Source organism: Phyllosticta citribraziliensis (genome assembly GCF_038025025.1).
Source record: "Phyllosticta citribraziliensis strain CPC 17464 chromosome Unknown J3D65scaffold_6, whole genome shotgun sequence".
Lineage (NCBI taxonomy): Eukaryota > Fungi > Ascomycota > Dothideomycetes > Botryosphaeriales > Phyllostictaceae > Phyllosticta > Phyllosticta citribraziliensis.
The window spans coordinates 2,003,296-2,030,550 of record NW_027117343.1 but is presented as its reverse complement, the minus strand read 5'-3'; the positions used below and the strand labels follow the sequence as shown (position 1 = coordinate 2,030,550).

The following is a 27,255-nucleotide window of genomic DNA, read 5'->3' as shown; positions in this document are numbered from 1 at the left end:
AGTACAGAAATGAGCAGGTGAGGAGAGTGAGACGCTACTTGTTGGAGGTGGACCACTAAGAAGGGTGGGTCCTCGAGCTTGAGCCGGTACAGTTGGAGGTGGCGAGGAAAGAGTAATGGAAGGAGTAGGCATTTAACGGAGAGGTGGGAAGAAGAGGAGCACGGCGGAAAATTAAGGCAAAAGGCCCTTGGGAGATGCAAACAAGAAAGCGACAGGGTCAAGCAGAGGTACGAAAAGATGACGACGGACTGCAAAACTTGTCACTCGGAGTGGGGTATCGAGAAGAGGATTATATAGATGCACATCACGATGGTTCGGCGGTGAGGAAGTAGTACGCACCCCACACTAGAGAGGGACGGAAGGCTCCCCAGGCGAGGGCGGGCGAGGGGGAACGGGCTGCACGCACCGTCGACGTAATTGGGATGGGGGAAAATGACGCTGGCTTGCGTTGTAGATGAATGGCAGTTTCAGGGCCAGAGCCGCTGTCAGAAGGCCACGAGAAGCGTTGGAGTTGAGAGGCGGGCAGTGCAGCCGTCGAAAACCACGCAGTCGACGATGCCGAAAGAGGCCAAGGTTGACGGCGGGGAGCATGCGTCTGCCGGCCAACGACTCGCGAGACCAGGGTCAAATGCCAAATGCCTCATCAGCTGCACTGGCTGGCTGTAATATTTGACGATGGCCGGTGTGCCAAATTCCAGGAAGTGGAGAGGGCGAGCAGAAAGGCTGACCTGCCAAGGCACAGCAACAAACATCATCAGGGAGTGGAGAGCTGACAGCGACCATCCATGAGGTGAGGCCTTCCACGAGCATCCGAGCGATTCACCTCGACCCGTCGACGTCTGGGGCGGATGATCGTCGCCGGGGTCAAGTGAAGTCCAGAGACAAGGACATTTTGATTGCGTTGCGAATAGCCTCAAACCCAAATTTGGTATCGAGTACCTCTGCGCGCATGCTGGCCAACCATCACCTTGCATCGTCGATTCGTCATGGACGAGGGTTGGGTTTGGACTGCAGGCGGGCGAGAGTAGCATCGCATGCAGTGCGACTGTCCGCTATTCATGATGGCCTCCGCTGAGGCATTTTCCCCATCCATCTCAGCCCTACAGCACGGCGTGAGGAAATTGTTGCTACATGATAAAGGCGAGGCGAGGCGAGGCGCGCCTCTGGTGTTGGCACTGCAGAGCACTGCCTCCCGATAATCCCTCATCTCGGGCCTTTGTCTACAAACCCCCTCCCTCTGGTACGTATTGTATCGTCTGCTTCCATCCTGTGACGCAACCCGCGGCTAACGCTGGTCGTCCTTCCTCCAGCACAGTAGCCTCGGGCCCAATCGCGTTTATAGCGCAGCCTCCAAGTCTAGCGCGCTGTCCCACGGCCGGAAGCCAAACGGCATCCCTCACACGATACAAGCACCCGACACCACCGCACCAGCAACCGTCATGCTCTGCCTGTAGATCGAGAGCCACCTGCTGTCGTCTCCTGATCCGTCCAAGGCCTCGTATTCTTCCCTATTTAGCTCCCTCTGCCCCGCCGACGGCTTGAGACCCTTTTTCTCGTCTCTCAGCCACAGCCACCACCCATTCGTCAGGTCCTCTCCCGCGCCACACCCTGTCTGGCCGCTCTGCTCTTGGGTCCGCCTCTATTTTACCTACAGTACCTGCTCACCTCTGCTCCTCCACCTCCATCTCACTCCACTCCACTCCACTCAACCTCACCTTTCTCCAACATCCACCATGCCTTGCTTCTACAGTCAGTATCTTCAGCGCCCGTGTCCTTGCTGCTCAACTCCCTCCCCTCGTAGCTCTACCTATTCAGAGTAAGTCGTCCTCTTCAACCACTTGCTCTTCTCTAACGTCGCCACAGAAAACGTCAGATAGACAGCAGCGGAAGCAACCGTCGTGGATCCCTCTCGACCATCGCAGACGCCTGCCCTGCCTGGTTAAAATACTCCAAAGGCTCTTCGGCACAGCAAAGTCTTCGACAGTACAAGTAGCATCGAAAACATCATTCCCTCAACGCCTCAACCTGCTTGCTACTGAACTGCTGTCTGCTGTCGCTGCCCATGACATATACGAATCCTTCGACTCTCCATCAACCACCACCATGACGCCTCTCCTCGATTTTACCTCCGATCCCGATTCGCGCCAACGGCCATGTGCCCGCCACAAAGCCACGGCTCTGTCGCACCACAACAGCTTGTCGCCTCGAACGCCTTGAACGCCACAAGTGTCTCCGGCTTATGACGTACCGACCACCACCACCACCACCACCACCACCACCACTCGCCTCGTTGACCACTCCGCCATAATGGTTGCTCAGCAGTAACGATACGCTTGTTTTTGTTTCCTACAACCACTTCCTCAAGACGATCCACGGGTCCGGCGTGTTTTAAAAGTAAAAAGGTTTACTGGGTATTGTCTGTTTGCTTTTCTGGGTCTTGTTTACGGTTGGTTCAGCGGCTGTTTACTCCTCGTCCATGGGTTATCATGTTTTGAAGCCGGGGTGTTTGAGCTGAGGTCATGTTGCACAACAAAAAGCTCCCTTTTTACGTCATTGAGTGTAATCCCTAACACACACCTATTCCCCCCATGACCCCACTCGCTCTGTTAATGTCTTTAGTCCTTGGTTCTACTAAGAAGGATCATCTCACCGTCATCATAATCAAGACAACTCTTTCCAGGTTTTGGTTTGGCTTGGTTGCGCCGATATGCAGATCGTGTATCACAAGATGTTCGCCCGGTGGACGAGTCATTCTGCATCGAGGCGCTTCCTATCCCCTTTCTTCCCGTCCCTCCAGTCCCTCCTCCCTGCAGCTACAACACCACCCACATATGCCGCCGCCGCCGCCGCCTCGAGTCAAGCCGTGCGACCTGTGGTCGTCGGCGGCAAACCCAATAGTTACGCTCGCTCGCTCGCTCGCCGCAGCGGCTCCCGTCTTCTCTCACCCAGCCAGTACACACGCTCCTGACCCTCGTGTTTACCCTCCTCCCCAACCAAACACGCGCCCTCATCAGCCCAGCGATACCGACAACCCGTCCCACGGCCGTCGCAATCGGGCGGGACAAGCCTAGCCTACCAATCTAGTCTGGCCGCCCGCGTGTTGTTGGCCTTTTGTAGACCCGGGTACCTCGCGCGTTGTACCCTCCAAGAGCCGCGCCCTTCCACCCGCCACCCTCCATCATCTTTTTTCTTGCTCGAGTCGAGTCGAGTCGACGACGTGCGCTGCCAACAACATCGAAGCGCAGATGCAGACGCCGACGCTGACGCCGACGCCGATGACGCTGCCTACCCTAGGTACCCTACCCGCCTGCCTGCTTGCCTGCCTGCCTGCCTGCCGCCGACCTGACGCAGCAGTTTGGCGCGTCCACTCGTCCACCTCCTCTACCTACCTACCAGGACCCCTCGGCGGACCGACCGACGCGCCCAGGCCTTCAAGGCAGTGTGCGCGTCGCGTCGCGGCGACGGCATTGGCTCGCTCGCAGGCAGAGCCCTCGTCTTCCCGCAGGCGCGCTGAAGAGTCGGCGCGCCGATCGAGAGATGGGCATGGGCATGGCATTCACCTCCACTACCACCATTACCATTTCTGCCCACCACCATATGTACCCGCCCACCCACCACTGACAGCGCGCCGGCAGTAGCGCGGCGACGTGGCCGCGCTGGGTGCCCGTCCCGCGCCTCCATCTCTGGCGCTGCGCTGTTTGATCTTGGGAGTGGAAGTGAGATGCTCGAAGACTGGAGTGGAGGATTGCGGAGCGTGCTGGTAGGCAGGTCATGGCGCGTCCGTTTGTCTCGCTCGCTCGCTGTCCTTGCTTGCCCAATGCGGTAATGGGATGCGTGCCGTACGCTCGAGCAACCGTTACTTACCTACTGTATTGACCGACTCACTGACTACACACCGCTGCGCTGCTGTATCGTACGGTATGGTACGTACCATAGACTCGCCCCGCTGGAGGCAGCGGAGAGAAGCAGTGAACGCGCAGAGGCGCGGCCAGCCTGCCCGCTCGAACCCCACTTCCTCCCATCCATCCCCGCAGCTCTACACACATACCTACCATGTATGTAGCCATGCAAACACGACTGACTGACGGCGTGCGGGCGGCCTGCAGGTACATCAGTTCTGTACCTCTCTCTCTCTCTCTCTGCCGCCGCTGACCGAACTGACTTCTCTTACAGCATATCAATCAATACACGCCAAGACGTACCTACCTCCCCGTCTTCTCGAGTGTCAGCAAATCTCGATCCAGCCAGGCCACCCCACCCCACCGCACACCCTCCCGCCCTTCTCTCCTCTCCTCTCCTCTCTCTCTCTCTCTCTCTCTCTCTCTATCTTTTACCCTTGCCCGTTCCGCCCTCGCGCACGCCACACACGAGACCCTGAAAACCCTGAAAACCCTAACTCCATGACGAGGAGAGCTCGCCGCCAGCCAGCCAGCCAGCCAGCGCACAGGAAAAAGATTTCTCGATGGCCCTGCATACACGCACGCACGCGGGGCTCTTTCGTCCACGCACCCCATCTAATCCAACTCTGCTGTCTTTTGGTTTCGACAGCTCTTCCCGCGTGGTGGCGTGGCGTTAGGTCGTCAGTGTTGCATCGGGTAAGCCGCTGATGTCAGAGATGTGAGGGAGGGCGGGACGGGAGAGTGTGCGTGTTTTTTTCCTGCTGTAAGAGGGCGGCCGTTGTTGGGTGGCTGGCTGTGAGAAAGTCGCAAGAACAGTGTCAGCTCTGCTCTTTTGTCGCAGAAGAGGAGAGATGCAGGCTTCCACAGGAGCAGCCATGGCAGAATCACGTCTTCTCCGCTGTCGCAGCCAATCGCTCTATAATCACGAATCCAGCACGCACCCAAGAATCAACCAAACCCCCCAAAGCGCAAACCTGCCTGTCTGCTTACCACTACCTATCTGCATTTACGCCTGCATCCGCCCGATCTAGCCCACCACACAACACACAAACACAAAATTAAAGCCTCGGCCATCCTTCCTCCCTCCCTCCCTCCAACCATCACCTCCAGATCTACCTATCTGCCTATCTGCCTATCTGCCATGTGGTACGGAGGTACCTGCAGACTTTTCACCCTGCAGCTGGGCTGGGCTGGGCTGGGCTGCATATACCCTGGGTGTGCCCCGCCGCCTTGCCATGCCATGTCATGCAAGCCCTCCATGCCAACCTCTGTCGCATAAGCCATAAGCCACACAACCGCTGCCGGGCGGGCGAGTGAGTTATCTCGATGGCTGGCGGCTTGGTTATCGTTTGCTTATCTGCTTGACCGATGGGACTGGCAGAGAGCGATGGTTGACTGACTGGCGGCGATAGTGCATTGTGCGCTGGCTGGCTGGCCGGCCGACTGACTGACTGACTGACTGACTGATGGTCGGGTTTCTTTCAATAATGGCCAGACCTCCCTCTTCTTTCTTCCCCGCGGCTCGCTCGCTCGCTCGATAAGCGGCGCTGCTGCTGCCGTGTACGTATCTGACTTTCTCATTTTCTCTCCTTTGGAACGAACCGTGTGGCGTGGCGTCCGCTGTTTGTCGCTGTGACTTCTGCCCTGCGCGGCAGCCCGCCCGCTGGAGGCAGTGGTGGCGCTGAGGCTGGCGCGGCTGACTGGTCTAGGCTTTGGTGTCAGCGTCGTGGTGGGTTTGTGAGTTGTGGATGGATTTATCGTGCGGCCTTCTGTGCGATGGGTGGTCGTCTACTTGCGCAATGTCTTCTTGCGTCTAACCCTCATCATGTCATTGTCACGCCTTGAGGGATTATTCCCCAGTAAACTCTTTTCCTGTTGTTGTCAGTGTGCCAGAACAGTCCCGCAGTCTATTACGCATCTGTAAATTCGTCACAACCCGCGGAGATAAAATGCCATTGTCGCAAAAGTACAACGGCGAAGGTTGTGGGAAGCTGGAAGAATTTATTGAAAGCTGGTATGATGTGTGATGATGCGGAAAACGACCAAGTAATCAACTTGTCTATGATTTTTGTGCAGAGAGATGATCGGACGTCGGGAAAAGCGTCGGTGGGAGAGTTGAAAGGACGGCGCTGAGCGGCAGCGACTTTCCCGAGCTCCACCGTGTTGACGTATCTAGTTGCCGCCAGCATCCGCTCAGCCACACGCTCTCAAGCCTCACCTAATAGACCATTGACATCTTGATGTCAACCAATAGTTAGAGCAGATTCAGACCCACCGACAGGTGGCTCTGACAACTGTCCATAATTAGTTCAGGCACGTCCAACATCAAACCCGAGCCTTCCTTGGCAGCTTGCGCGCCATCACCACTCCAATCCATGGTGTTGAGCATGTACGACGACGACGACACCCTACCGTTCCCGGTCCTGTGGGCAATCATTCGGCGGCTTCGTCGCAAGCGTGAGGCGGCAGACGAATTACGAAAACGTCGCCACCACGTCATCCCAGACAATTCCCTGGACACTACTGCAAGCATCGGGGGCGACGAGTGTCGACGTCGATTAGTCTTCACCGCGCAAACACCACCGCCACCACCGCGCAAGCACCACCAAGTCATCGAATCCACCCCGCCATGTCCCCCTCCAGCATGCGACCCGCAGCCACACACGCGGCGAGCACCCGCAGCTCTTCACCGTGGCAAAGCCGAAACCAAGTCCAACTCCAACAACAGCAAAGTACAGAAGAAGATCAGGACCAAGGCCAAAACCAACGGCTCTCATCAATCACGTCTACCTCCGCAACTTCCCCAACCTCAAACCCACCTCCACACCCAAAACCCCGCACAGAAGGAGAAAAACTGCCCAAACGCCCCCTGCGCAAACCACGCCATGCGCTAGCCGATCCGCGGACGGCGTGCAGCGTGAAGGCGCACGTGCCGATGGGGGTGCTGGCGGACGGTTTGAGCTATGCCGCGGAAGACGAAGATGGGGATCAAGATCAAGATCAAGATCATGACGAGTTCGATGATGAGGCAGGCGCAGCGACGACAGCAACGACGACGGCATTCCCGCGCAAAGACTGGAGTAGAGCTATGCGTACGTTCACTTCTTTGTTTGCGTTTACACCCCCCCTTCTCGCTGTCCCAAGCAAGCAGAGAAGCAAGCAAGGAGGCTGACGGCAAACGAGGACAGCCAAAGACTTTGATAATAGCGCCGCGCCGTCGCTTTTCTTGGATGCGGCGTACGCTGCTCGTCGCATTGAGGCGCTGAAGGCGATGCGGGGGAAAGGCGTCGCGGGGCGGTGAGGTGAGTGAGAAGGGGGGAGAGGGAGGAACTGTTGTGTGCTGAGGACGTTGGGGGATGAGGACGAGGACGAGGAGCATTCATGGATAACCCGACGACGGCTTTCACCTATTTCAAATCATGTGCATCCCACATCTTTTCTTGCCAATCAACTCGCATGCATAATGTACGAAGAAAAAAGCTCATTACCAAATCAAAGCCACTGCCTCCGCTCGCTCGCTCGCTCGCTCCGCTGACTGCCTTCTTCAAAAGAAGCGTGCTTCTGTCTGTACTGTTACAATGTTTTGTTGGCTCGCTGCACCCATCAATCCATCCGTCGATCCATCCAGCCAGAAAACGACTCCAACCAACGCCCTAAACGCTCAACCCCGTCCATTCCACCATCAATCCGGAGAAACGGGAAAAGAAACCACACATCATCAAATGCCGCAAGGCACCTCGACCACCACCGCCTACTCAAACTGGTTCTCGCGATCGACCCAAATGTCCTCGAGCTCGGCAAAGCTCATAAAGTGCAGCGGGCGGTGAATGTCGTCGTAAAACGCGCGCGGCGTGTCCAGCTTGACCTCGACCGGCTTCTTCTCGACCTGGCCGAATGCCGAGCCCATGAAGCTGTAGTTCCACTGGCCCGTCTCGGGCACCAGGAAGTAGCCGCGGATCTTGTCCGACAGTAGCAGCTGGCACTTTTCGCCGAAGCTGGTGCTGAAGCCCGCCGGCTGGTCCGAACTGAGGTCCTTGTTGTCGGCGCCCCATTTGTAGCCGTCCGGCGTCAGCGCCCACGCCGAGAGCGACACGGAGCCCGGCGTGAACGAGACCGTCATGGTTACCGTCTTCTTGTCCCACGTCGGGTGCTGGTTCATCAGACGCGCGTGCTGTGTCACATCCATTGGGCTCATGTATGGCAGTTCGTTTCCTGCGACGGTGTGGATGATGCCTAGCGGCTCCATGTCCTTGAGGTACTCGTGCTGAGGAAGCTGGTGCGGCAGCTGCACATCACGAGTGTTGCCGACTTGCGGAATCATGACAATCGTGCGAATCTCCTTGACTTGGTCGTTGTCGGGCGGAGAGTTGCCGTACAGATAACCCGCGACTTGGACGCGGAGATCGGCAATCGTGATGAACCTCTTCAAGACGTTCTTGGGCACAACGTAAGTGTAGTGGTCGTCCTCGCGCACGTCGTCGCTGCTAATGTAAATGTTTCCGGCCCTGGTGCGCAAATTGCTCGTGGCAATGGCACGGCTGCGCCACTCGGTCTTGGACGAAAACGTGGCCTGCTCGTACTGAGAAGTAGTCGTGACAACAATGTCCTCACCGTGGACGTTTTGGGTCTTGGTAGTCACAGCAGTGAGCTGCTGCTGCTCTTGCTGCTGCTTCTCAATCTCGGCGGCCTGTTGACGCTGCAGCGACGGGGCACTAATCTCCATACCGAGAATAATGTCACGGACTTCGCTGCTCGTCAGAGATGAGGTATTGACGTTGTTCTTCTTTCCATAGTCGTTCAAGATCAAGTCACGCAGCTGGACTTCGACCTTGATCCAGTCCTCATCCGACAGCGTCGGCCAGATGTGATGCTCTTGGGTGATGACAGTCTTGTCGGGCCGGAGGATAAGCTTCGTCTTGTCTTGGTTGACGTGCAAAGCACGCAGGATCAGGATCAATCTGGAGAAGGCCGTGTAAGACGAAATGGTCTTGAGCCACTCGTCGTACAAGTTGAAGAGAACCATCTGTGGCTCCGTCGCCTTGAGAATCATGTCTCCCAGCTTCTCAACCTTCATGGCAGCTTGGAACGGCAGTTGAAGCTCCGAGGCACGGATGGAGATGTTGGGGAAGTCGAGCAAGTGGACCTCGAGGGGATCCAACAGACCCTTGCGGGTGACAATCAGCTGCTTGGGCTGTTCCTCAACCGGCAGAGATCTGATCAGAGCAGCCACTTCTTCTGCCGTCTTCCACTTGGCAAGCTGGCCGAGACGCTTCTGGCCAGCCCAGACACTGGTGTGAATAATCTTCAGGAACAGCTGTCCTGTTCGGGGGTTGAAGATGAAGATGGCACCGTTGATGGGCTTTGTTGTCAAGTTTCCTTCAAATGTCTTGTGGATGGTAACGCGGTAGACGTTGGTGTCGTCGATGAACAGTTGAATCTGGTTGCTGAAGAGCTCCGAGTAGTTTTGAGAGTTCAAAAACTCCTGGTTGCTCTCAGACGCGTAGAGCTGCAGACCCTTCCTGATACGCTCACGCAAGACATAAAGAGCCGGGTTGGCCTTCATAATCTTGGCCATGGCCTGCTGCACAAGCTGCTTCAGACCAGGGAAGTACTGGCCGTAAGCAGAGTAGAGATTGTACGCGAGGTCAATGCCAATCATGAGACCGGTCGGGGATGGGTAGATCGACATGCTGTCCGTAGTGTAATCGAGGTACTTGGCGCGAACGTAACGCTCAATATCGTGAGAGTCATAATCGCCGTACCGCAGCTGAACATCAACCCAGAACTTGTTGGTCGTGGTTGCCGTCATCGTGTCCTTGGTGTCGAAGAGGAGCGAAGGTGGCGAGACGCTCCACTTGTGCGAGGCAAACAGCAGAATATCAGCACAAGAGCTGTTCATCTTGTACGACTTTCTCGGGTGAATGGTCTCCTTTTGCACGGTTTCAATGCCAAGAGCCTCGAGTTCCTGATCAAACACCTGGCACAGGTCCATCACAACCGATTCGTGAATCTTTTGCCACAAATGGGCGCGGAAGATCTGGATGAGCGAGATCTTGAGCGTGGGAATTTTGCCGTGCAAGAAGATACCGGTCAAGTCAAGCTGGACCTGGAAACCGACGTAGACGTTTGCGCGGTTGATAGCTGTGGTCAAGTTAGTAAGCTTCAATGTGATGAAGAGCTGGAAATCACGGGGAAGTCGGGGAGCAGTTGTGATTTTCAAGGGGTAAAGTTGGAGAAACATGGGAAAACTTACTCGGCGACCACCACAGCGTGAAGCGACGATTGGGGATCTGGTTGAGACCGGATCGCTGCGCGTTGGTGAGCTTCTTGAATTTCATCGACTCTTCGAAACCACTGTTGTGCAGCACAAGATGGTCGTGCCGCAAGTAGAGCTGGTCCTGATCGACACGGAAACCAGCCCACTCGGTGGGCTCGGATTCGAGGACAATGTCCTTGGCCACGAAACTCTGGGCCTCGGCGATGCGGCCAACACCTTCCAGACTGGGACAAGCAAACATCCGGTACGTGCCTCTCTCCGTGTTGTCAAGTGTAGCATACTCGGCGGCCGTCATCTCTACAGTATCCGCCTGCTGCTCCCTTTGGAAAACCAAGATGTGGTTCGGTGTAACGACGAGGTCCTCTTTGCCGGCGCCAATCTTAATGCGGTAGAGACGGTCTTGGCCGTTGACGATGTTGAAGGCACGGCGAGGTCCTCCATCAGGACCAAGGAGCAAGTCACCTTCCTTGACGTCTTCGACTGCGACCTTGGTGCCATCGTGCCGCAGCAGCAGCGTACCCTTGGCAAGACATGCCTTCTCCCAGAACAGACCTTCCCACGACGGGAAAGCAGTTGCCTTGAACAAGGTGTGCTCGAGAATGGTTTCAACACCACCAAGAGCTTGGATAACGTCGGTACGGTAGGCATTCAGGTTCCAAAGTTTTCCATCATGCCGCTGGCTCGTCCACCAGAACGGATTGCTCTTCATGTGCTGGTAAATCTTGAATTCAGTACGAGCGCGGAAACCCTTGTCGAAGCTGAGCGTGCTGCGGTCCTTCTGGAATAGCGTGTTGATACGAGGCAGACCACGGTCCCAGGAGTCTTCGAGATCCTCAAGGGTCAGGCGACGGTTCTGCTGGTTGGCCTCGAGACGCTTCTGAGAGTACTCGGTCCACACACGCTGCGAGTCGATGAACTCGGCTTCCCAAGGGATGATGTAACGGAAGATGTTGGGAATCAGAGTCTCCTCATCGTGGGACATGCCAGAGCGGTAGTGAGTGACGCCGGTGTCCGTTTGCTTAGACCAGCGCTTGTCGCTGGCGGGAATGAGAATGTGAGAGCCCGAAATCATTCCGAGACCACCCAGCTCCTTGGGCGTGTAAAACACAGCAGGAGGGAAACGTGAAGGCATCTTGGAATTGAGTCCAATCTTGACACGCGTCTGGATCTTGGTCTCGCACTTGACGATGGTGTCGAGCAGGTTGACCGTCGACGCAGCAGCTTCACGGTAGTACGTGAAGAGTGCAATCAGGGCCGTGTTCCACTTGTTTGCAATCTTGGTGAAGGTAGTGGATCCCGAGGACATCAAGATTTGCCTGATGCGGTTGTTGAACTTTTGAATGTCCTCCTCCGTGACCTGCAAGAACGCATGCGCCGTCCTCTCCTTGGACGAGTTGTCAACCAGAGACCACACGCTGTCCTTGACAGGGAATTCATCGTTCTGGTTGCGGATCTTGGGCAGGATGCGGACCTCAAATCCACACATCGAGAAGAGCAAGTTGGGGTTGTCTCTGCTGTAGACACTGGCAAATGTGTCATCCCAATCAATGGTCGTAACCGAACGAGGCAAGCGATTCTTGAGATCCCAGAACACAGCGCGACCAAGATTGACATCATGACGCATCAGACGCATGCGCGAGTCTCGGGGCCAGCACTTCTTGTTCTTGTAGCCAATGACGTTTTCAAAGTTGGGATCAGGCTGCTCGGTGAGGAAACGCTGGATCAAATCTCGGGAGTCGTCCGCGGAGAACCTGAAGAAGACCCAGATTCTGTCAATGTACCGAGTGTACAGCCTGATGGGGTGACGGGTCTCGGTGGCCTTGTCCCTAAACTGAAGGAAGTCGTTGGGAGCATTGGGCGGGCCAGCAATCTCACTGGCGCGCTGCAGACCAAGGAGCAACAGGTCCAGCATCAAACCGTAGTACTGGAAGACGAAAGCCGAAAATTGCAGACCGCGAATCATGCCGTAGCTGTTGGTGTGGTTCATGTCCTTGTAGTTGAGCTGAACGTTGTTCTTGGAAGTAATATAATCAGCCAAGTTGTGGTCCATGATCAAGCGAAGGAGACGGTTGAGAAGGGTCAAATCAATCTTTTCGTAGACCTTTGACAGTTTCGTCTCAATCATCACGTTGCATTCGCCTTCCTGGTGCTCCCACACATTGTCGAGGTTGTTGATGCCTTGGGCCCACTTGTATACCAACAAAGGCGGGACTTCGGAGTCGGATGGCTTGATCCACGGCGGGAACAAGTGCCGCTGGTCAGCTTGGTACCACAGATATTGGTCAAGGTAGGCGTCGGTAATCTTTTCAATAGGCTCGACGTCGTACACCGGGTTGATGTCGCTGTAGTTGTCGTTCATGTCGATCCCGACCTCCTTGAATGCACGCTGAGTGAGCAAGAATCGCTTGATTCTGGCAAGCGTGGTACCAGGCGAGTCGTAGGCTTGCTCGATGAGCGCCAACTCCTCTCTCTGACTCTGATTCAAGCGACCCTTGACGGAGTAGGCCTCCCGCAGGCGCTCAAGGGCCAAGATGAGAATCTTGGTGTCGTGCTTGTACGAGACACTGGGGAAAGGAATGGGCTGGAATTTCCTCGACTCCAACCAGTGGACCATGGTTGTGTAAATTGCAACGGCTTCCTCGGATGAAACGTACGGGCCGTCCTTCATGTAATTGTGCTGTCTCTCCTGCTCTGCCTTGAGCCACAGGCGAGTGAGACGACCCAGATTCTTCTTTGCCACGGTCTTGTCAACAGTAGCACCTCTCCGGATACGCTCACGGTTGTAGTGGGCGACTGAGACCCACCAATCGGCCTTGCTCTTGACGTACCGCAGAATGATGTTTTCAATAGGCGCCGGCAGACCAGGTACCTTCCAAGGGATGTTACTCTTCCAGCATCGCCATGCTTCCGAGAGATGCTGCAAGACAGTGTTGACCTTGTTCTGCTTGATGCCTTCAGGCATCATGTCTAAGAGATCAGCCATGACGGAAGCACGAAGCTCCAAATCAAAATGCGACTCGACACGTTGCTTCGTAACACTCTTGGCAACACCTTTGCTGTGGCGTCCTTCGAATTGACGAGAAAGCAAGTTTCCAAGCCAGCGCTCCAACAGAGGAATGATGCCGCGCATGAAGAACAGCCAGGTCCTCCAAGCCGGAGCCCAGAAACCGCATCCAGGACCCTTTCCAACCGGACCCGAGTTAAACCTGTAGTAAATCAAGTGCTTGAGATCCTTGCAGGTACGGATCTGGTGCATGAGCTTGTACTTGTACCGGTACATGCCCGTCAATTGGCCAACGTGGTTGAAGGCGTAAAGAATACCGTCTGCAAGTTGGAAAGCATCAATGTTTCCCAGCCGGTATTGGACTTGAGCGTCGACAATGAGCTTGGTCAAGCGCAGGATTTCGCGCATCAAGTGGAACGCGTTTCCGAAACGAGACTTTTTGCGCTCCTTTGTCGTGAGCGTCTTGATGGGCTTGAGGTTAAAGTTGTAGTCGAGGTGGAGGTAGGTAAGGTTTTTGCGGTGGATGAGGAGGTTGAGCATGTTGAAGCCCTGCCTGCAAACCTGAAGACCAGCTTCAACCCAATCAATGGTGGTCTGCTGAAAGAACTTGGTGCCCTTGAGCGTCTTCATCAAGCTTTGATTGTTGAGGGCCTTGGGCTGTTTCTTGTGCAGCTCATTCAACACATATGTCTTGAGAAGCTTCTGGTAAGAGACCCGGACCTTCACGGGCTGGCCCTGAGGCACGTGTTCGAGGTACCACTGTTTTACGAGCGGCACATCCTGGGCTCGGACCATGCGGCCAGAGCGGCGGTCGAACGGATACGGTGCCCACCAAAGAGCAATTGCAGACGAGGTGTCCTCGGTGTAAAGCTCCTGGTCCTCCAAGAACGGTTCAATCTCTCCCGGCAACTCAAAGTCGTCCTCCATCTCGTCGCCAAAAATCTCATCTTCGTGAGAGATGGTAATGTTCTTCGGGGCAACTGACCGAGATGAAATGGGGTTGATGACGGGGTCGAAGTAAAAGGCCGGCAGGCTGGGGTCCTCAGCACGGACATAGACGACTTGAGGGTACGAGTACCACGAGACCTTGACGCTCCTCGGGAGTGAGTTGTACAGGAATGGGAAAGCAACGCGGTATTCCGTCCGAATCGGTGCGCGGAAGATGATGCGCTCAATCGCATTGAATTCGCCAAAGTCTTCGTCATTCGGGTCAATGTCCTTGTACAATGGCTCGAACCGTGGACCACCGGGGATCGCCACATTGAGAGCTTTGGCAGTGAAGAAGCTGTTCAAGTCGAACAAATGAAAGTAGTTCTTGTCCACCAAATCGCTCAGCAGCTGATGGCTGAGGCGATACAGCGTTGCCATTTGAGGCAAAGACAGGTTCCAGGTCTTGTAGCTCGGTCCATTGACGTGTGGGGTATCAAGAAGGGGGCGGTGATCGTAAAACCATTCAAAGACCGGGCCATCCTCATTTTCATCGAGCTCCATCTGAATTGGCTCCAGCGGCTCGACGTCTTCAATGTTTTCTGACCACGAAAGCGGAGGCTCCTCGTCATCAAACGGCGGGAACCGCATTCTCTTGAAGTGTCTTCGGTCGCTCTTTTCTCTTCGCATGCACACCCACATTGTCGCCCATTGCGCGTGGAATACTGGTTCAATGACTCGTGGAATCTCGTTCACCAGCGTCAAGCAGCCGTTGACGTGGTACAGCACCTTGACATCTCGCTGACTTTCCCAAGGCATTGGCATGTTCTCAAGAAGCTTCAGCACCGCATGCGGCATAAATTTGAGGGCACCCAAGTAGCTGCGCTTGTCGCTGCTAAACTTCTTTTGAGAGACGTCGCCAATGTCCTTGACGATTTTCCTCAAGTGCTCCGGCGGCATATCTGCCTTCTGAGTCTCCACAAAGCCACCCTTTCTCTTTTCGCCAAATCTTTGCCTTTGCATCCGGAGCCATTCCTTCTTCTTTTGCGCAAACTTGGCGACATGGGGATCGGCGGGCGGCCGGTAGCCCGGAGGCGGCGGTGCGGACATGCCTGGGGGAGCACCTGGCGGAGGAGGGGCTGACCACCCAGGTGGAGGCGGAGGGATAGACATGGTGATGGGTTGGGAGTGTGGGGTCGGGTGGAGAGTACGGGGAGGTTATGTACACGACGCGATTCGGGAGTTGATGTCGAGAGCTCGATGGTAGTGGAGGCAAACCAAGCCCGGTTGCCCGAGGTGGCCGTCGGCGCCTGTGGTGTGCAATGCAATTGGCGCGACGAGCGATGCAGTCGAGCGTGATGGAAATGGACGGTGGATCGAGCTTCACCCTCACTCCGGCGTGATGGGTTGCGTTGCAATGGGGCGAGCGACGCGTCTAGAGTGGCGTCGAGATGCGACTTTGGAAGATTTCCGCGATGTAATCCGAGCTTGGACCAGCCGTCTTGGCGGGGGCTAGCCCTTTGGGTAAAGGGCGGAGAATTAAGCGAGCGTTCGCACGCAGTCGTCTGGAAAAACATCTCGACAGCGGCCTCTCTTCGCGCGACACCGACGACAACCACAGGCCGAATCAAACGACCTCGCAACCGACAAGATGCCGTCCAACAGACTGACTTACGTATGTCCATCTTGAGAATTGTCGAATCTGTCTTGCAGTGCTAACCCAACTTTCCACAGCGCCGTAGGAACCCGTAAGTCTCCAGCGCCCGCCAACGACGAACCCGCCCGAACCGATCAAGCCTTTCTCCCTTGCGAATTTGAAACTGATGCGTCCGATGCAGCTACAACACCCGCTCCAACAAGGTCCGCGTCATCAAGACCCCGGGTGGTGCTCTCAGGTACCTTCACCTCAAGAAGAGGGCCGCTCCCCCCAAGTGCGGTGACTGTGGCTCCAAGCTCGCCGGCGTAAGTGCACCTCGGATTCCTCCATTACGAACATCGGCCGCGACTTTCTGGGGAAAACGGCAAAAAGAGGCGTACGAGGGAAAATGATGCATGAGGCAAGACGGGAAACACACCAGACGCGTCGCCACTGCAGGGAGACGATTGTGTAGCCTGAAGCCATCCAGAAATCGCGGCCGAATGTCGATCAAGGCTCGAGCAAACGCTGATGGATCTTGACCAGATTCCTGCCCTCCGCCCCCGCGAGTACGCCACCATCTCCCGTCCCCAGAAGACCGTCCAGCGCGCCTACGGCGGTTCGCGCTGCGCCAACTGCGTCAAGGACCGCATCGTCCGTGCCTTCCTGATCGAGGAGCAGAAGATCGTCAAGAAGGTGCTCAAGGAGACCCAACAGAAGAAGCGCTAAGCGGTTGGAGATGGTTCGGGGAAAACTTTACTTTGAGCGGTCGGAGTCAGCGGGAAGATTCATCAGGATGGGCTTCATCGGCTTTCGGGCGCAATAATCTTGTGTCCCACGTCAGTTCCGTCGGTCATGGGAGAAAAACGGTCGGACTGTGGCATGAATAAAAACGATCTCCCAAAAGTCAATGCACGCGCAAACATTCCGGCCTTACCATGTCTTGTGTGCTTCATTTGGCTTCGTTTCATGGATGAAAGCTCACAGACAAGATGTCCCCAAAGGTTCTGGCTGCGAGAAATGGATGGTTTTGAGCTTCAACCTCGACTGCATTGGGCTTGGTCGATTTCTGTTGCTTTGAAAGTATTAATACTGACTCTAGCTCTGCAATAACTCCACCTTGTGGCCGAACAGATTGTCAAATTTTATCATCAAAGCGCAGATTCAGTTCCTGGGCGTCACGAGCAGCAGGGAGATTTCCAACTCGACTGGTCGACACGGCTCACATGAGTCCAACTATGAGAACATAGTCCGCAACATCATTGGACCCAAATCTATCAGTGCAAGGACGGGAAGCCTTTCCGGGTTGTGGCCAAGCGTGGATCCAGGCTGGCGACGCCCAGCGTTGAAATTGCCCATCAGACTCCAATCAAAACATCGTCATAAGGCTCGTCTCATTTTGTTGCCGCTACTATCGAGCCACACTGCGACGAAGCGCCACGCTCCTCAAATGCAACCATAGACAAGCGGCAAGTGAGGACCTTGGCTCCAGCAAACTTGGACGAGCGGATAGGGAGCAATAGGAGTGCCTCGTGATCCCCAAATCGGATATGTGGTCAGCAGTTGCGCCGCCTCCAGCCACCTGTGTCCGCCTATGCTGAAATGAAGACCCTCGAGTTCAGCCGCCCTGGTATGTGTCGGCTATGGTCCGTACGTGACATCACCACCACTTTTATACTCCTCGGTCTTTCTTTCGCGAGGCTAACGGCCCCATGCATATCATTAAGCGGTAAAACGACCTCGTACATGTAGTTTGCCTTGCTGACGATTAGCGCCATGCAACTTCCATTGGTCAATTTGGAGAGCGACGCGGCAAACCTGCATTTGGGGGCCAGCACAATTCCCAGCCGCTGGTCTACATCATGCTGCCAATTTCCCACAGGTTTGATGACCAAGGCTGAATCCGCCCCCAGCCTTGCGAGGGCACTGGTTGGGCGTCTTCGATTTGGTTTCTTGCCGGGGGGAAGCCTCGCCGGCGTCCACGGACATGGCGCAGCCTCTTCTACTCTTTTTATCATTGACAGCCTCGCTTCCGTTGCTCACGCCCAAACCGCAAGCCTTGCCTCTCAGGAATCTGTTCGACATCGGGTTCTCCGCACCCCATGGCGGCCCTCATGGAGGCCAATGATGTCCTTGCATGGGTGAAAGACGTGTCGGAAGTCGCGTTCAAACTTTCGGACGCTTGTAAGCTCTCGGCCAGACAACATTCGATTTGCTGACTGACATGATACAGGTGAGGCCGTGGGTGGTGAATTTGACGGTCTCAGTCGCGATGGTACGACACGTCCAGAAATCCGACCGTATCGCTATAGCAATGCAGGCAACGGCTTGTGTTGAACTGACCACGATCAGTCTACAAGCTTGAAAAAGCATTCCGCACAGTCAAAAGAGACTCCAAGATAGCAGGGTCTCCCTTCTGCCTAGGAATCCCACAACACAGAGTGGAGTTCGAGCAAGTCATCCAAGACTGCCACTGCAGTTTCCAAGTCTTGGACCGTATCCTTCAGGGAAATGCCATCTCTCAGGATGTATCACCAAAAAGCATCGATCCTCTTATCCAGATCGGCCAAGAGCTTCGAAGTCATACCACCAGGCTCAAGGAAGTCCACAGACGTACCAAGATTGCCTCCGTAGAAGTTCTCTATGGTCAACTTGGGACCCTTATCAGGGACATTCAGTCTGGAAAAAGGGACCCTCATGTTCTTGCAAGGATTGTCAACCTGGACGCGCTTTCCAGGGAGATGGAAACGATCCCACCCAATGCTCTAATTAGTCCAGATGAGACCAAATCACTTGAATTTCCCCCTCGGCTTCAAATCCCCCAATCAACGATTCATGAGATCAACACCCCTACCCCCTCTCCAGGTTCACGTTCCCCGGTAGTCCCTGCGCAGCTAAATGAGGCCAAAGCACCGGCACTACCCTCTCAAATCCAAAAGCCTCGATCACCCGTACAACAGAACGATTCGACTCATCATCTCCTTTCGCCAAAATTATCTTCTTCGGCGCTTCCCACGAAGGAACGCTCCCAGAACTATCGACCACCAACAGTTGAAGATTGCGAAGATGCGGATGAGGATGTTTCCGCATATCCACCTACGTCAGGATCTGCATCTCAGCGACCGTCTGATAGCTCGGTGGAATCCACTTTGCGGAGTTCTAATCAACCTCCAGTAGGGTCGAAAGGTGCTACTGCCAATTCTCCCTCGTCGCCCGCACCGCCACGAAACAATGGCGACTTCAGCCCACCGAAACGAGCCGATACAGACCTTCTTAGGACAAAAAAGCACAAGGAAAATATCAAAGAAGATATCGAGAATGTCAAGGAAAGAATCAAAGAGATGGAACAACAAAAGAACCTCGAGCACTTGTGAGTAAAAAGCGAACCTCGATAAAACCATCTCAACTAATTCCGTCACGCAAAGCCGTGAATTTTGTAGACGCTGGTCTGCAGAAGATGCGCTGGGTGTGCAGCAAGAATCCAGACCTTTACCTGATCCTACACGACGAACCTTTTTCGTCAAGCCTTCCGGTAGAATTGTGGAAAAGGGAGGAGGAGTTCCCCTTCGAGACAGCAAATCCAAAAATTCACTTCACCACGAACAGCGTCCGACGCCGCCATTGAGACGTAGTTCTACTATGGATTCTTTCAACTCCTTCCATGACCCCCGTTCGCCCCGCGGAAATTACTCCGACATCGATTTCAATGCCAATAACGTAGAATCTCCGAGGCCGGAAGCGCACAGAGCATTCAGATATGAGCCCCCTGTTGGCAGCTCTGCTGGATATATGCCCAGTTCCTATGGAGCGACAAGTAATGGATCCAGCGGCTACACGCCCACAGCATATGGGTCTCCAGGCTATGAACGTTGGAACAACAGCACCAACAGCTTCGATTCCCCCAGTCTTGGGTCTCCAGGGTACTTCAGCTCGTCCAGCTACAATCCCACACACCTTGCACCCTCCAGCTACGGTAGCTACGGGCCTTTCAGCCACGAGCCCTCGAGCTATGATTACTCAATAGGTAACCCGAACGACTACGACCGTTCTGCAGCTAGCAGCTACGACAGCTATGACGGCTATCCGCGCCCACAGCACACATCGCACTTCACAAACACTACCAACGCCACATCGACAGACCCGCGATACGTCCCCTCCTCCACCGACACTTCGTCGACCCAGCCCTTCTTCAACGTCTCCCCCCGTTCTTCCACCTCCTTGACCCCCATCCCCTCACCCACCGGGGCCACAACAGACAATAGTCCTGTTCAGATCCCCACAACCTCAACTAAAGGCAAAGAGATCTTCAACAACTGGATTGACTCGCAGCAACCAGCCCAAAATTCGCGTCACCGCCACCGTGGTCATCGGAACCGCAACGTCGAACCCGAGCCAATGGACCGCGACAGGTATCCGCCACCACTGCCGCCGAAGGAAGTGGACACAGAAGCGAGAGCGGGACGGAGCGGCGGGACGGGGAGTCGGCGACTACCCGCTTGGGGCGCGTTCAGGAGATGAGGTTTGTCAGGGCGTCTTGGTTGCTTGTGGCTGGAAAAATTTGTGCCACTTCATGTCTTACTTCGCTTTGTTCTGCCGATTGATTTGTTTGTCTTTGGCTTTTCTATTAATCGCCTATCGAAGCGTGGAATGCTCCCCATCTGCTCTGCTGTCCATTGTTGCGTTCCTGAATTTATGAGATACTTCTACCTGGCCATTTTCTCGCCGTCACGTACAATTGGTTCTACGAAGCCAACCACTCCAGATTCCATTACCATGTCACAATGTTTGATAACAAGCCTTGAGTTCTAGATGTTGTCCATGCGCACAAAACCATGGATTTTATTCGCGTCCCAATTTTTGGACTTAGAGCGGGCTTTTCCCCTCGTTTTCCTGAGGAGATTCAGCAGTGACCAGTGCAGATTTTCGTGCGGACACAACTGATGTCTCATGTGGACGTCGCAAGTCTGAACATGTGCATAAGCAAAGTCCCAGTCGTCTTGTTCCTCTGGCACGTAGTCGGTTCTTTGGAGAATGAAGTCATAGATCCTCTGTCGGAATTCGAGCTGGTAGACTCTGCTGCTGGCGAAGCCTTCGGAGAAATACTCTAGGGCGTAGGCGTCGTCCTCGATAAATCGCTTGTATTCAATGCCGTGAGATACTGTTTCCCCCTTCGAACAGACAAATCCAGCCTTTTGAATCAGGCCAGAGAAGAGGACATTCTTCAAGTTTCTGTTCACATTTTGGGCCCTGATCAGTTTGAAAATGGTCCACCAAACAGGGTCTTTTTCGTGCCTTTCCACGTGAAGAACAATGTCGATCAATTGTAGCTCACGCAGTCTAGAAGCGTACGATCTGAGGAGATCTACGAAGGACGGAGCAATCGATTGGATGCCGTTGAGGAGGAGGATTTGGAGGTCTTTCCATTTGGGAAGTGATAAATCAAGGCCGATGGTGACAATTTTGCCATTTTGGCTCCCCCACACATTCATCAAACTATCGTCGTCATCGGGGGCGTACTCTCGAGTCCCGTTGGCGATCTTGAAGCAGAGATGTTTGACCCCCTGAGCAGCAATAACCATATCCTGACCAGGTCCGCCCAAAAATTCAAGCTCGACATCGTCTCTACCAAGTTCAGTGTAGATCGTAAAATCCACATTTGTCGCTTCCGCGACGCTGTCAAGAAACAACGAGTAGTTGTGTGGGCCGTGGGAGCAGACGCTTCGCACCCCGAATTCCGGTTCTGTCTTCCACCATCCGATTCTCTTCAAAATTCGCTGCATTTCTGGCAGCCTGCAATCAAATTCCACTTCGATGTTCTCCAGTCTCTTTCCGAGGGAATTGCGCCATCCAAAGAAGCGCATCAGGTGAAGGACCTGATCGTGTTGATATGGTCTTGAATGTTTCCAGTGCGCTCCCGACTTGGCCCTGACAAATCCGTAGAATACCTCTGGAGGATGATGCTCACGAACATTGGGCGTGCGATGAGAGTTTGCCAGTAACCCTAGCACGTCGGAGCTTTCCACAGGGCCAACGAAGGAGCGCAGATTTGGCATATTCAAAAGAGCTTTCTCGAACTTTTCAACCACGCTCTGAAGGAACTTCTTCAGTTCTTCGTCGCCCGCCGCCGTGGATTGCTCACAACTTTCACAAAATTTAGGCAATGGATCTCCTCTTTCATAAATTCTGGTTTTCCATGCTTGGCTCAAATAGTATTGTTCATTGGCCCCTTCATGTCGACGCTTTTGGTATAGATTGCGATATTCTTCGATCTTGCTTCGTGACCATTGAGGAACTGTACATACCGAATTAGAATTGGTACAAACCAATGGTACGACGCCTGTCTTCCGACACCACCGACCTATTTTCTGATACAAGAACACGAGGACTCACATATTTCTTGACAATCAGGGAGAAACCTTTGAAAAATATCCGCCAGGGGAAGCGCTGGCAACCGGACCAATGTCAGTTGCTTGACACACCGGGCAAGCGGAAGATTCTTGGATATCGCAACGGTCCTCTCCCAATCATGAGGCAGCGCAACTTTCAAGTCTTGAAACAGAAGCGCGTTGGCTCCCGGAACGAATATCTTGGCGGCAAGACGCAGACATTTGATCGTGTCAAAGTCCAGAGGACTCATGATCAAGTCGAGAATCTCTTGCGGAAATGAAAGCAGTATTTTGCCCGCATGTCCGCGGTCTCTTGATTCGACGCCATGATGGGTCGAAATCTGATCAGGATCAGACATCGCCGTTGCTGGACCGGTCTTTGCAGAAAGACAGAAAAGACCTGGGGAGAGTGATGTATCGATGTATAAATTTATATATGTGAATTCTTCTGCAGGTAACAGCTGCCGTATGGCTGCCTATTGCCAACAAAGAGACATGAATGACTGTGGTGTATTTAAATTGGGAAGCTTTGCAAGGCTCCACGTACAGGCCCCACACCACGACATCACGAAGTCTTCTGATTGGTCTTCGACGAAGACCTACGCCGGACAGCGGCTACTCCAAGCGCGCGCAACTGGAACAACATTGGCTGTCGACGCGCTCTCAGCGGCGCAGCATTCTATGTAAAGCGCACAGCAAGCTCGCGTGAGATCCACCAACCGACTTGACGCACTTCTCAGCATCGAAACGAGGACGGACCAGAGCCAGTTAAACCGCCAACGTAGGCAAGGGACGACTATCCTGATCTCTTCCAGAAATCGATAACCAGCGCGTCAGCAACGAAAAAAACTGCAAGTCAACCTTTGGCCGGCAAACACAGAGGACGGGCGGCACAGCGCAACGCAAGGGGCGCTGCCCAACCAGACCGTCACAGAATGAGGTTCAACTGCATCCGCCAAATCTGCTCAGGCCGGAGAATTACTGGTTTCTGGGACAAGCTTGTCGAATGCGTGGACGCATGATGCCAACATGTGTAGGGTTGGATCTAGATGCGTGCAGGCCTGCCGCGCATGAAGCCGACCGGGCCGACGCGCCCATGTCGACGAGACAAGACAGATTGACAAATGGACAGTTCGTGCCGTTCATATTTGTCCGGGTTGGTAAGTTGAGCATGTTTTGACTGTGAAGACGTGGACAAGGACATGGGGATTGAAGCAGAGTCTGGTTCCCGCGGCGAGCTGATGACGACTGCAGGTCGTTCTTTCTTGAGACCAAGGTACTTCAGCGATGTTCCATGCCCGGTGGGCTAGTAGGAGCTGGAAACACTGGAGAGCTAGCTAGTCAAAATTCATGTGTCATGGACGGGTGAGCGGCTTCTTCAACTGGATGCGCTTCGAGTGTTGCTGGTTCTTGTAGGACTAGGAGCACCCCTTCATGACAGTGACCAACAGCTGTGGAGCATGGCAAAAGGTCAAAGCATTCCACGCACGCACAACTGCCATAACCCGTCAGATACAGCGCGATGTAGTTGGCCGTCTGGGAGCCAGCTCCAGTTACCGTGCTCTGTTGCTCCGCGTACCAGGCACGACGCCCTCGGTCCGCTTTCTCCACCCGCAAACTCCACGGCAGAACAAGCAGCAGCAGGGGCCAGTCTCAATCTGAGCGCACCCAGCAGCGTCCCGAGTATCACATTGTGGCGAAGAAGAGGAGACGGTGCTGCGGCCACCAACACCACCCAAGGCACGCCGGGTCCACTATTCCCACGTTGCAAGCTCCAGCTTCTATACCTCGCCCCTGCTATACGTCGCCACCTGACACTTCGCTGCCGTCCAATCACCCTGCTCTGTTTTGTGGCAATAGTTACTTGGCACAGTCGGGAGGGGCTTGCCAGTGCGCTCTTTGACGCCTGTGGACAGGATAGGATTGTTTTCTCAGAGGCGAGCACGGCCTGTGCTTTGCTGCAGGTAGACGGACAGCAGTGAGGCGCGCCGCGCGACCTTCGGAGGACAGAAGATGAACAATCACGCAAGCATCCTGGCTAGCAAGGGCTAAACCACCCATCCATTGCACTGGACATGTGGATGCTGGAGCGCTCGACAGCTCGCTGGTTTAGCGGCCGTTTCTCGACCCTTGACACAGAAACTCAGTAATCACGGGCCCAATGACATGGTGCCATGGCTGACCAGCGAGGGTGACAACTGAGTCCAGGCTGCAAGCATTCCATTTTGACATTTGATAGGCTCTCCTGATGAGTCGTTCTGACCGGTGGACGATAGTGGTCCTTCTTCTGAGCCGTCGAGGAAGGACGACCCCTCACAATCGCCGACCGGTCGACCTCGCCTCTGTACATGGCTGAATGCGTGCAAGCGATGCATCAGCACGGACCCAACAGCGGCTCTCGAAAGAGGGGCGGTGACGACTGCTCCTGGTAGAAGCGCGACCAGAGCCGTACGAATGTCGCGGTATGATGGGTTGTGAGGACGGTCAGGGTGGCGGATGATTCAGACGATCTGGTGGGCCAGAGCTGTACTGGTACGTGGTCGAAAGGGTAGTCGGAATGTGACTGATGCTCGGTGCGAGGTGATAGACACTGCAAGTTCACGTGCGTAGCTCGTGAAGAGCTCAGCCAGCAGTGGCCAATAGATCCTTGGATCTTCGATGTGACAGGGCTGTGACACATGCCAACTTGTTTATTCCCTTGTCTTGTGTCGCTGGAGAGGTTGCAGGTACCTCAAGAGGCGACGCGGTTGGCGCGGCAAGGCATGTCGATTGCCATGTTTGGGTACTCGGGAGGTGGCTGGGTCCCGTCATCGACTTGATCTCGAACTTGGAGGAGCTCTGGGTGGGACGTGTCCACAAGCTTGGCAGTCAGTCCTCTGCCTCATTCTAGGAAACCCGAATACTAATTCAGGATGGCGGTGCGATGGCGCTGTCAGAGAATCCGAGGGTTGGCTCAGCGAAAATAGATGGGAATCTGCACATTAGCACGAAGCCTTGGGACGACTCAGATCCAGGCCAACAAAACAGCTTCTATCCGGAAAACTGGCATGGGTTTCTGGAAAGAGCGGAAACAGAGGCTGTTTACAATTATATACCAGGCCGCAGCGTATTCGGGTTTGTCGATCTGACACGATAGTTCTCTTTCTGTGAAGAAATCAGGCACCAGAAGATGCCCAGACTTTGCTGTTTTTGACAGGAAATCGCGAATCCAGGCTGCAAGCCCAACGGTTGAGAGTAATATACAGCGATGGACATTATGTGCGGATTTCGCAACCAACGCGCATATCCATGGATCCGTCGCATCTACCGCGTGACGGAACAATTGTGAATGCGATTTCTCGATAATGTTGTTGTTCAGGGGTCGCAGCGAACAGTCGTTTCGGCCGTTGTTTCGTGCATGTGCAGACCATCAGGCCAAGAGATGGAGCATCCGCACCCAAGCAGGCAAAAGAGCGACCACAGCGAAATGGCCCCCCGAATGGCATATTCCTTGCTCATGCGACCGGACCCGAGTTGACATGGTCGATGGATCCGCGGACCGGTCCGAAGGGAAAAAAAGTTCAAACGTTGAAGCGAAGGAGAGTAGCGAAGTGAAAGGAGAAACGCACCGGCGTCGAAGCAGCGGTTTTACGGACGTATGGGTTTGCGAAAATCGAGATGGAAAAAAGGCTGATTGGCTACCAGCACCGAAAGAAGACGTATATGTGTAAACAAGTAGGGAAGACTACTCCCTAGTCTACCGACACCACAAAATGGTCAAAAAGCGGATCTATGCCGATGCCGTCTGCTGTTCCGGGGCGCGTCTGCCTGGCGACTCTCCTGTGCCACCCCCTCTCGAATTGCTTATTAACGCGATCGCCTAGATGGCGAGCAGTGCCTCCCCCTGGTGCCTTGCCAACGTTGTGGTAAAGGGGTATCGTTGTGTGGGAAATCCCTCAGAAACCAAGTTTCCGAGTTTCCAAAAGCGAAGGCGAAGAGCGGGAGGACGCGGATCGGGAAGGATGAGAAAATAACGGTAAAGCGAAATGTCCGAAAATATTTACAACGGGGTTAGATGGGTAATTGCAAATGCTCTAAGGGTTTGAAATGACCGACTTCTGAGACAAGTTGGCAAGCTGGTTATTGAAAAGTCACCGGTTGGCTGCTCGAGCTGGCCAAGCCGATAACCTCCTGCCCAAAGGTCGCAGGCCCGGTTTCATCTGGCTCTTGCGTGATTGATTCCAATTCGTCCTCGGCAGGTAGTTCTCCAGCTAGTTCGGCAGCTTTGTCCCGGCAAGCGGCGGGCGAGAAGCCACTGCCGACTTTGGAGGAAATGATGCGCCACTTGTCATTGTCGTACTCTTGCATTGCATTGCGAAGTTTTTGAATCTTGACGCAAGAATTAGCTTCATGTAATCCACAAATCCAAAAAAAAATGTACGTTTCAGCAGCCCGACAAGACGCAAGTTGCCTCAGAGCAGCATCACGACGTCAGGACAAGCTTTTGGAAGGAATACGCACCATTTCGTCCGTCCACACTGTGGTCTTGGCCTTGAGTTTCGTACAGTACCGCACTTGTAATGTGCCAGAGCTGCGACCTGGGAAAAATTCGGCGATTTGCTTCCATGTCAAATTCTTCTTCTCCTTTAGGTCCACGAGAAGCTGGTCGTCTTCAGGGGTAAACTTGAGCTTCGGTCCACGTGGCCGTGGAGCAGGCGGCGGCATTCCTTCTTGGCCAACGACGCTCGGGGGGCCGTGGGAGGTTGACGGCGGCGATATTTCTCCAAAAATACCTCGATGCAGTTTATGAGGCGGTCCTTGATTCGGTAGTCGGTGATGGTGGTGTGTCTGCAATTGCGGTTGTGCCGGGTGCGGTGGCGCAGAAAAGAATGGGCCATGCTGACTGTGGGGTGTCATTGTAACGGGTTCCTCGGGGCTATGTAGACCATATTGGAGATCCAAGTGTAGTTCATCTCCAGGGGGACTTCGTTTGCGGCCCCGCGGCGGATACTGATATGGATGTGTCGGAGAGACGTAGGGAGTCTGTGGCTGGTGATGGGCCATCTGACGGATTGGAAAGGTCGGATATAAGTTGGCGTGGTTCTCGGGCGAGGTGGTAAGGTGGACCAGTGTGTGTTGGTGCTGAT

At 54.5% G+C, this 27,255-nt stretch overlaps 5 protein-coding genes across 5 annotated transcripts; 2 read left to right on the top strand and 3 right to left on the bottom strand.

The window, feature by feature from the left end:
- Nucleotides 1-7,303: 7,303 nt before the first annotated feature.
- Nucleotides 7,304-15,544, bottom strand: J3D65DRAFT_625499 (putative pre-mRNA processing splicing factor). Its single transcript, XM_066800344.1, has 2 exons — nt 10,153-15,544; nt 7,304-10,040 (listed from the first exon to the last, which is right to left on the bottom strand). Exons 1-2 carry the CDS (start codon nt 15,278-15,280, stop codon nt 7,651-7,653), a joined length of 7,518 nt encoding a protein of 2,505 aa, XP_066655577.1. The 5' UTR covers nt 15,281-15,544; the 3' UTR covers nt 7,304-7,650.
- Nucleotides 15,545-15,758: 214 nt separating this feature from the next.
- On the top strand, nt 15,759-16,472 carry J3D65DRAFT_668077 (60S ribosomal protein eL34; the record flags this gene model as incomplete). Its single annotated transcript, XM_066803082.1, has 4 exons — nt 15,759-15,782; nt 15,842-15,855; nt 15,946-16,069; nt 16,290-16,472. The coding sequence occupies 4 exons, from the start codon at nt 15,759-15,761 to the stop codon at nt 16,470-16,472; spliced, it is 345 nt and encodes a 114-aa protein (XP_066655576.1).
- Nucleotides 16,473-17,845: 1,373 nt separating this feature from the next.
- Nucleotides 17,846-20,261, top strand: J3D65DRAFT_603405 (uncharacterized protein; the record flags this gene model as incomplete). The annotated part of the gene is made up of 4 exons (XM_066798210.1): nt 17,846-17,927; nt 17,977-18,018; nt 18,096-19,113; nt 19,184-20,261. 4 exons carry the CDS (start codon nt 17,846-17,848, stop codon nt 20,259-20,261), a joined length of 2,220 nt encoding a protein of 739 aa, XP_066655575.1.
- Nucleotides 20,262-20,404: 143 nt separating this feature from the next.
- J3D65DRAFT_380170 (uncharacterized protein) lies at nt 20,405-22,831 on the bottom strand. Its single transcript, XM_066795770.1, has 2 exons — nt 22,134-22,831; nt 20,405-22,035 (listed from the first exon to the last, which is right to left on the bottom strand). The coding sequence occupies exons 1-2, from the start codon at nt 22,486-22,488 to the stop codon at nt 20,549-20,551; spliced, it is 1,842 nt and encodes a 613-aa protein (XP_066655574.1). The 5' UTR covers nt 22,489-22,831; the 3' UTR covers nt 20,405-20,548.
- A 3,417-nt stretch (nt 22,832-26,248) lies between these two features.
- Nucleotides 26,249-27,025, bottom strand: J3D65DRAFT_553921 (uncharacterized protein; the record flags this gene model as incomplete). The annotated part of the gene is made up of 2 exons (XM_066797155.1): nt 26,249-26,497; nt 26,630-27,025. 2 exons carry the CDS (start codon nt 27,023-27,025, stop codon nt 26,249-26,251), a joined length of 645 nt encoding a protein of 214 aa, XP_066655573.1.
- Nucleotides 27,026-27,255: the final 230 nt, after the last annotated feature.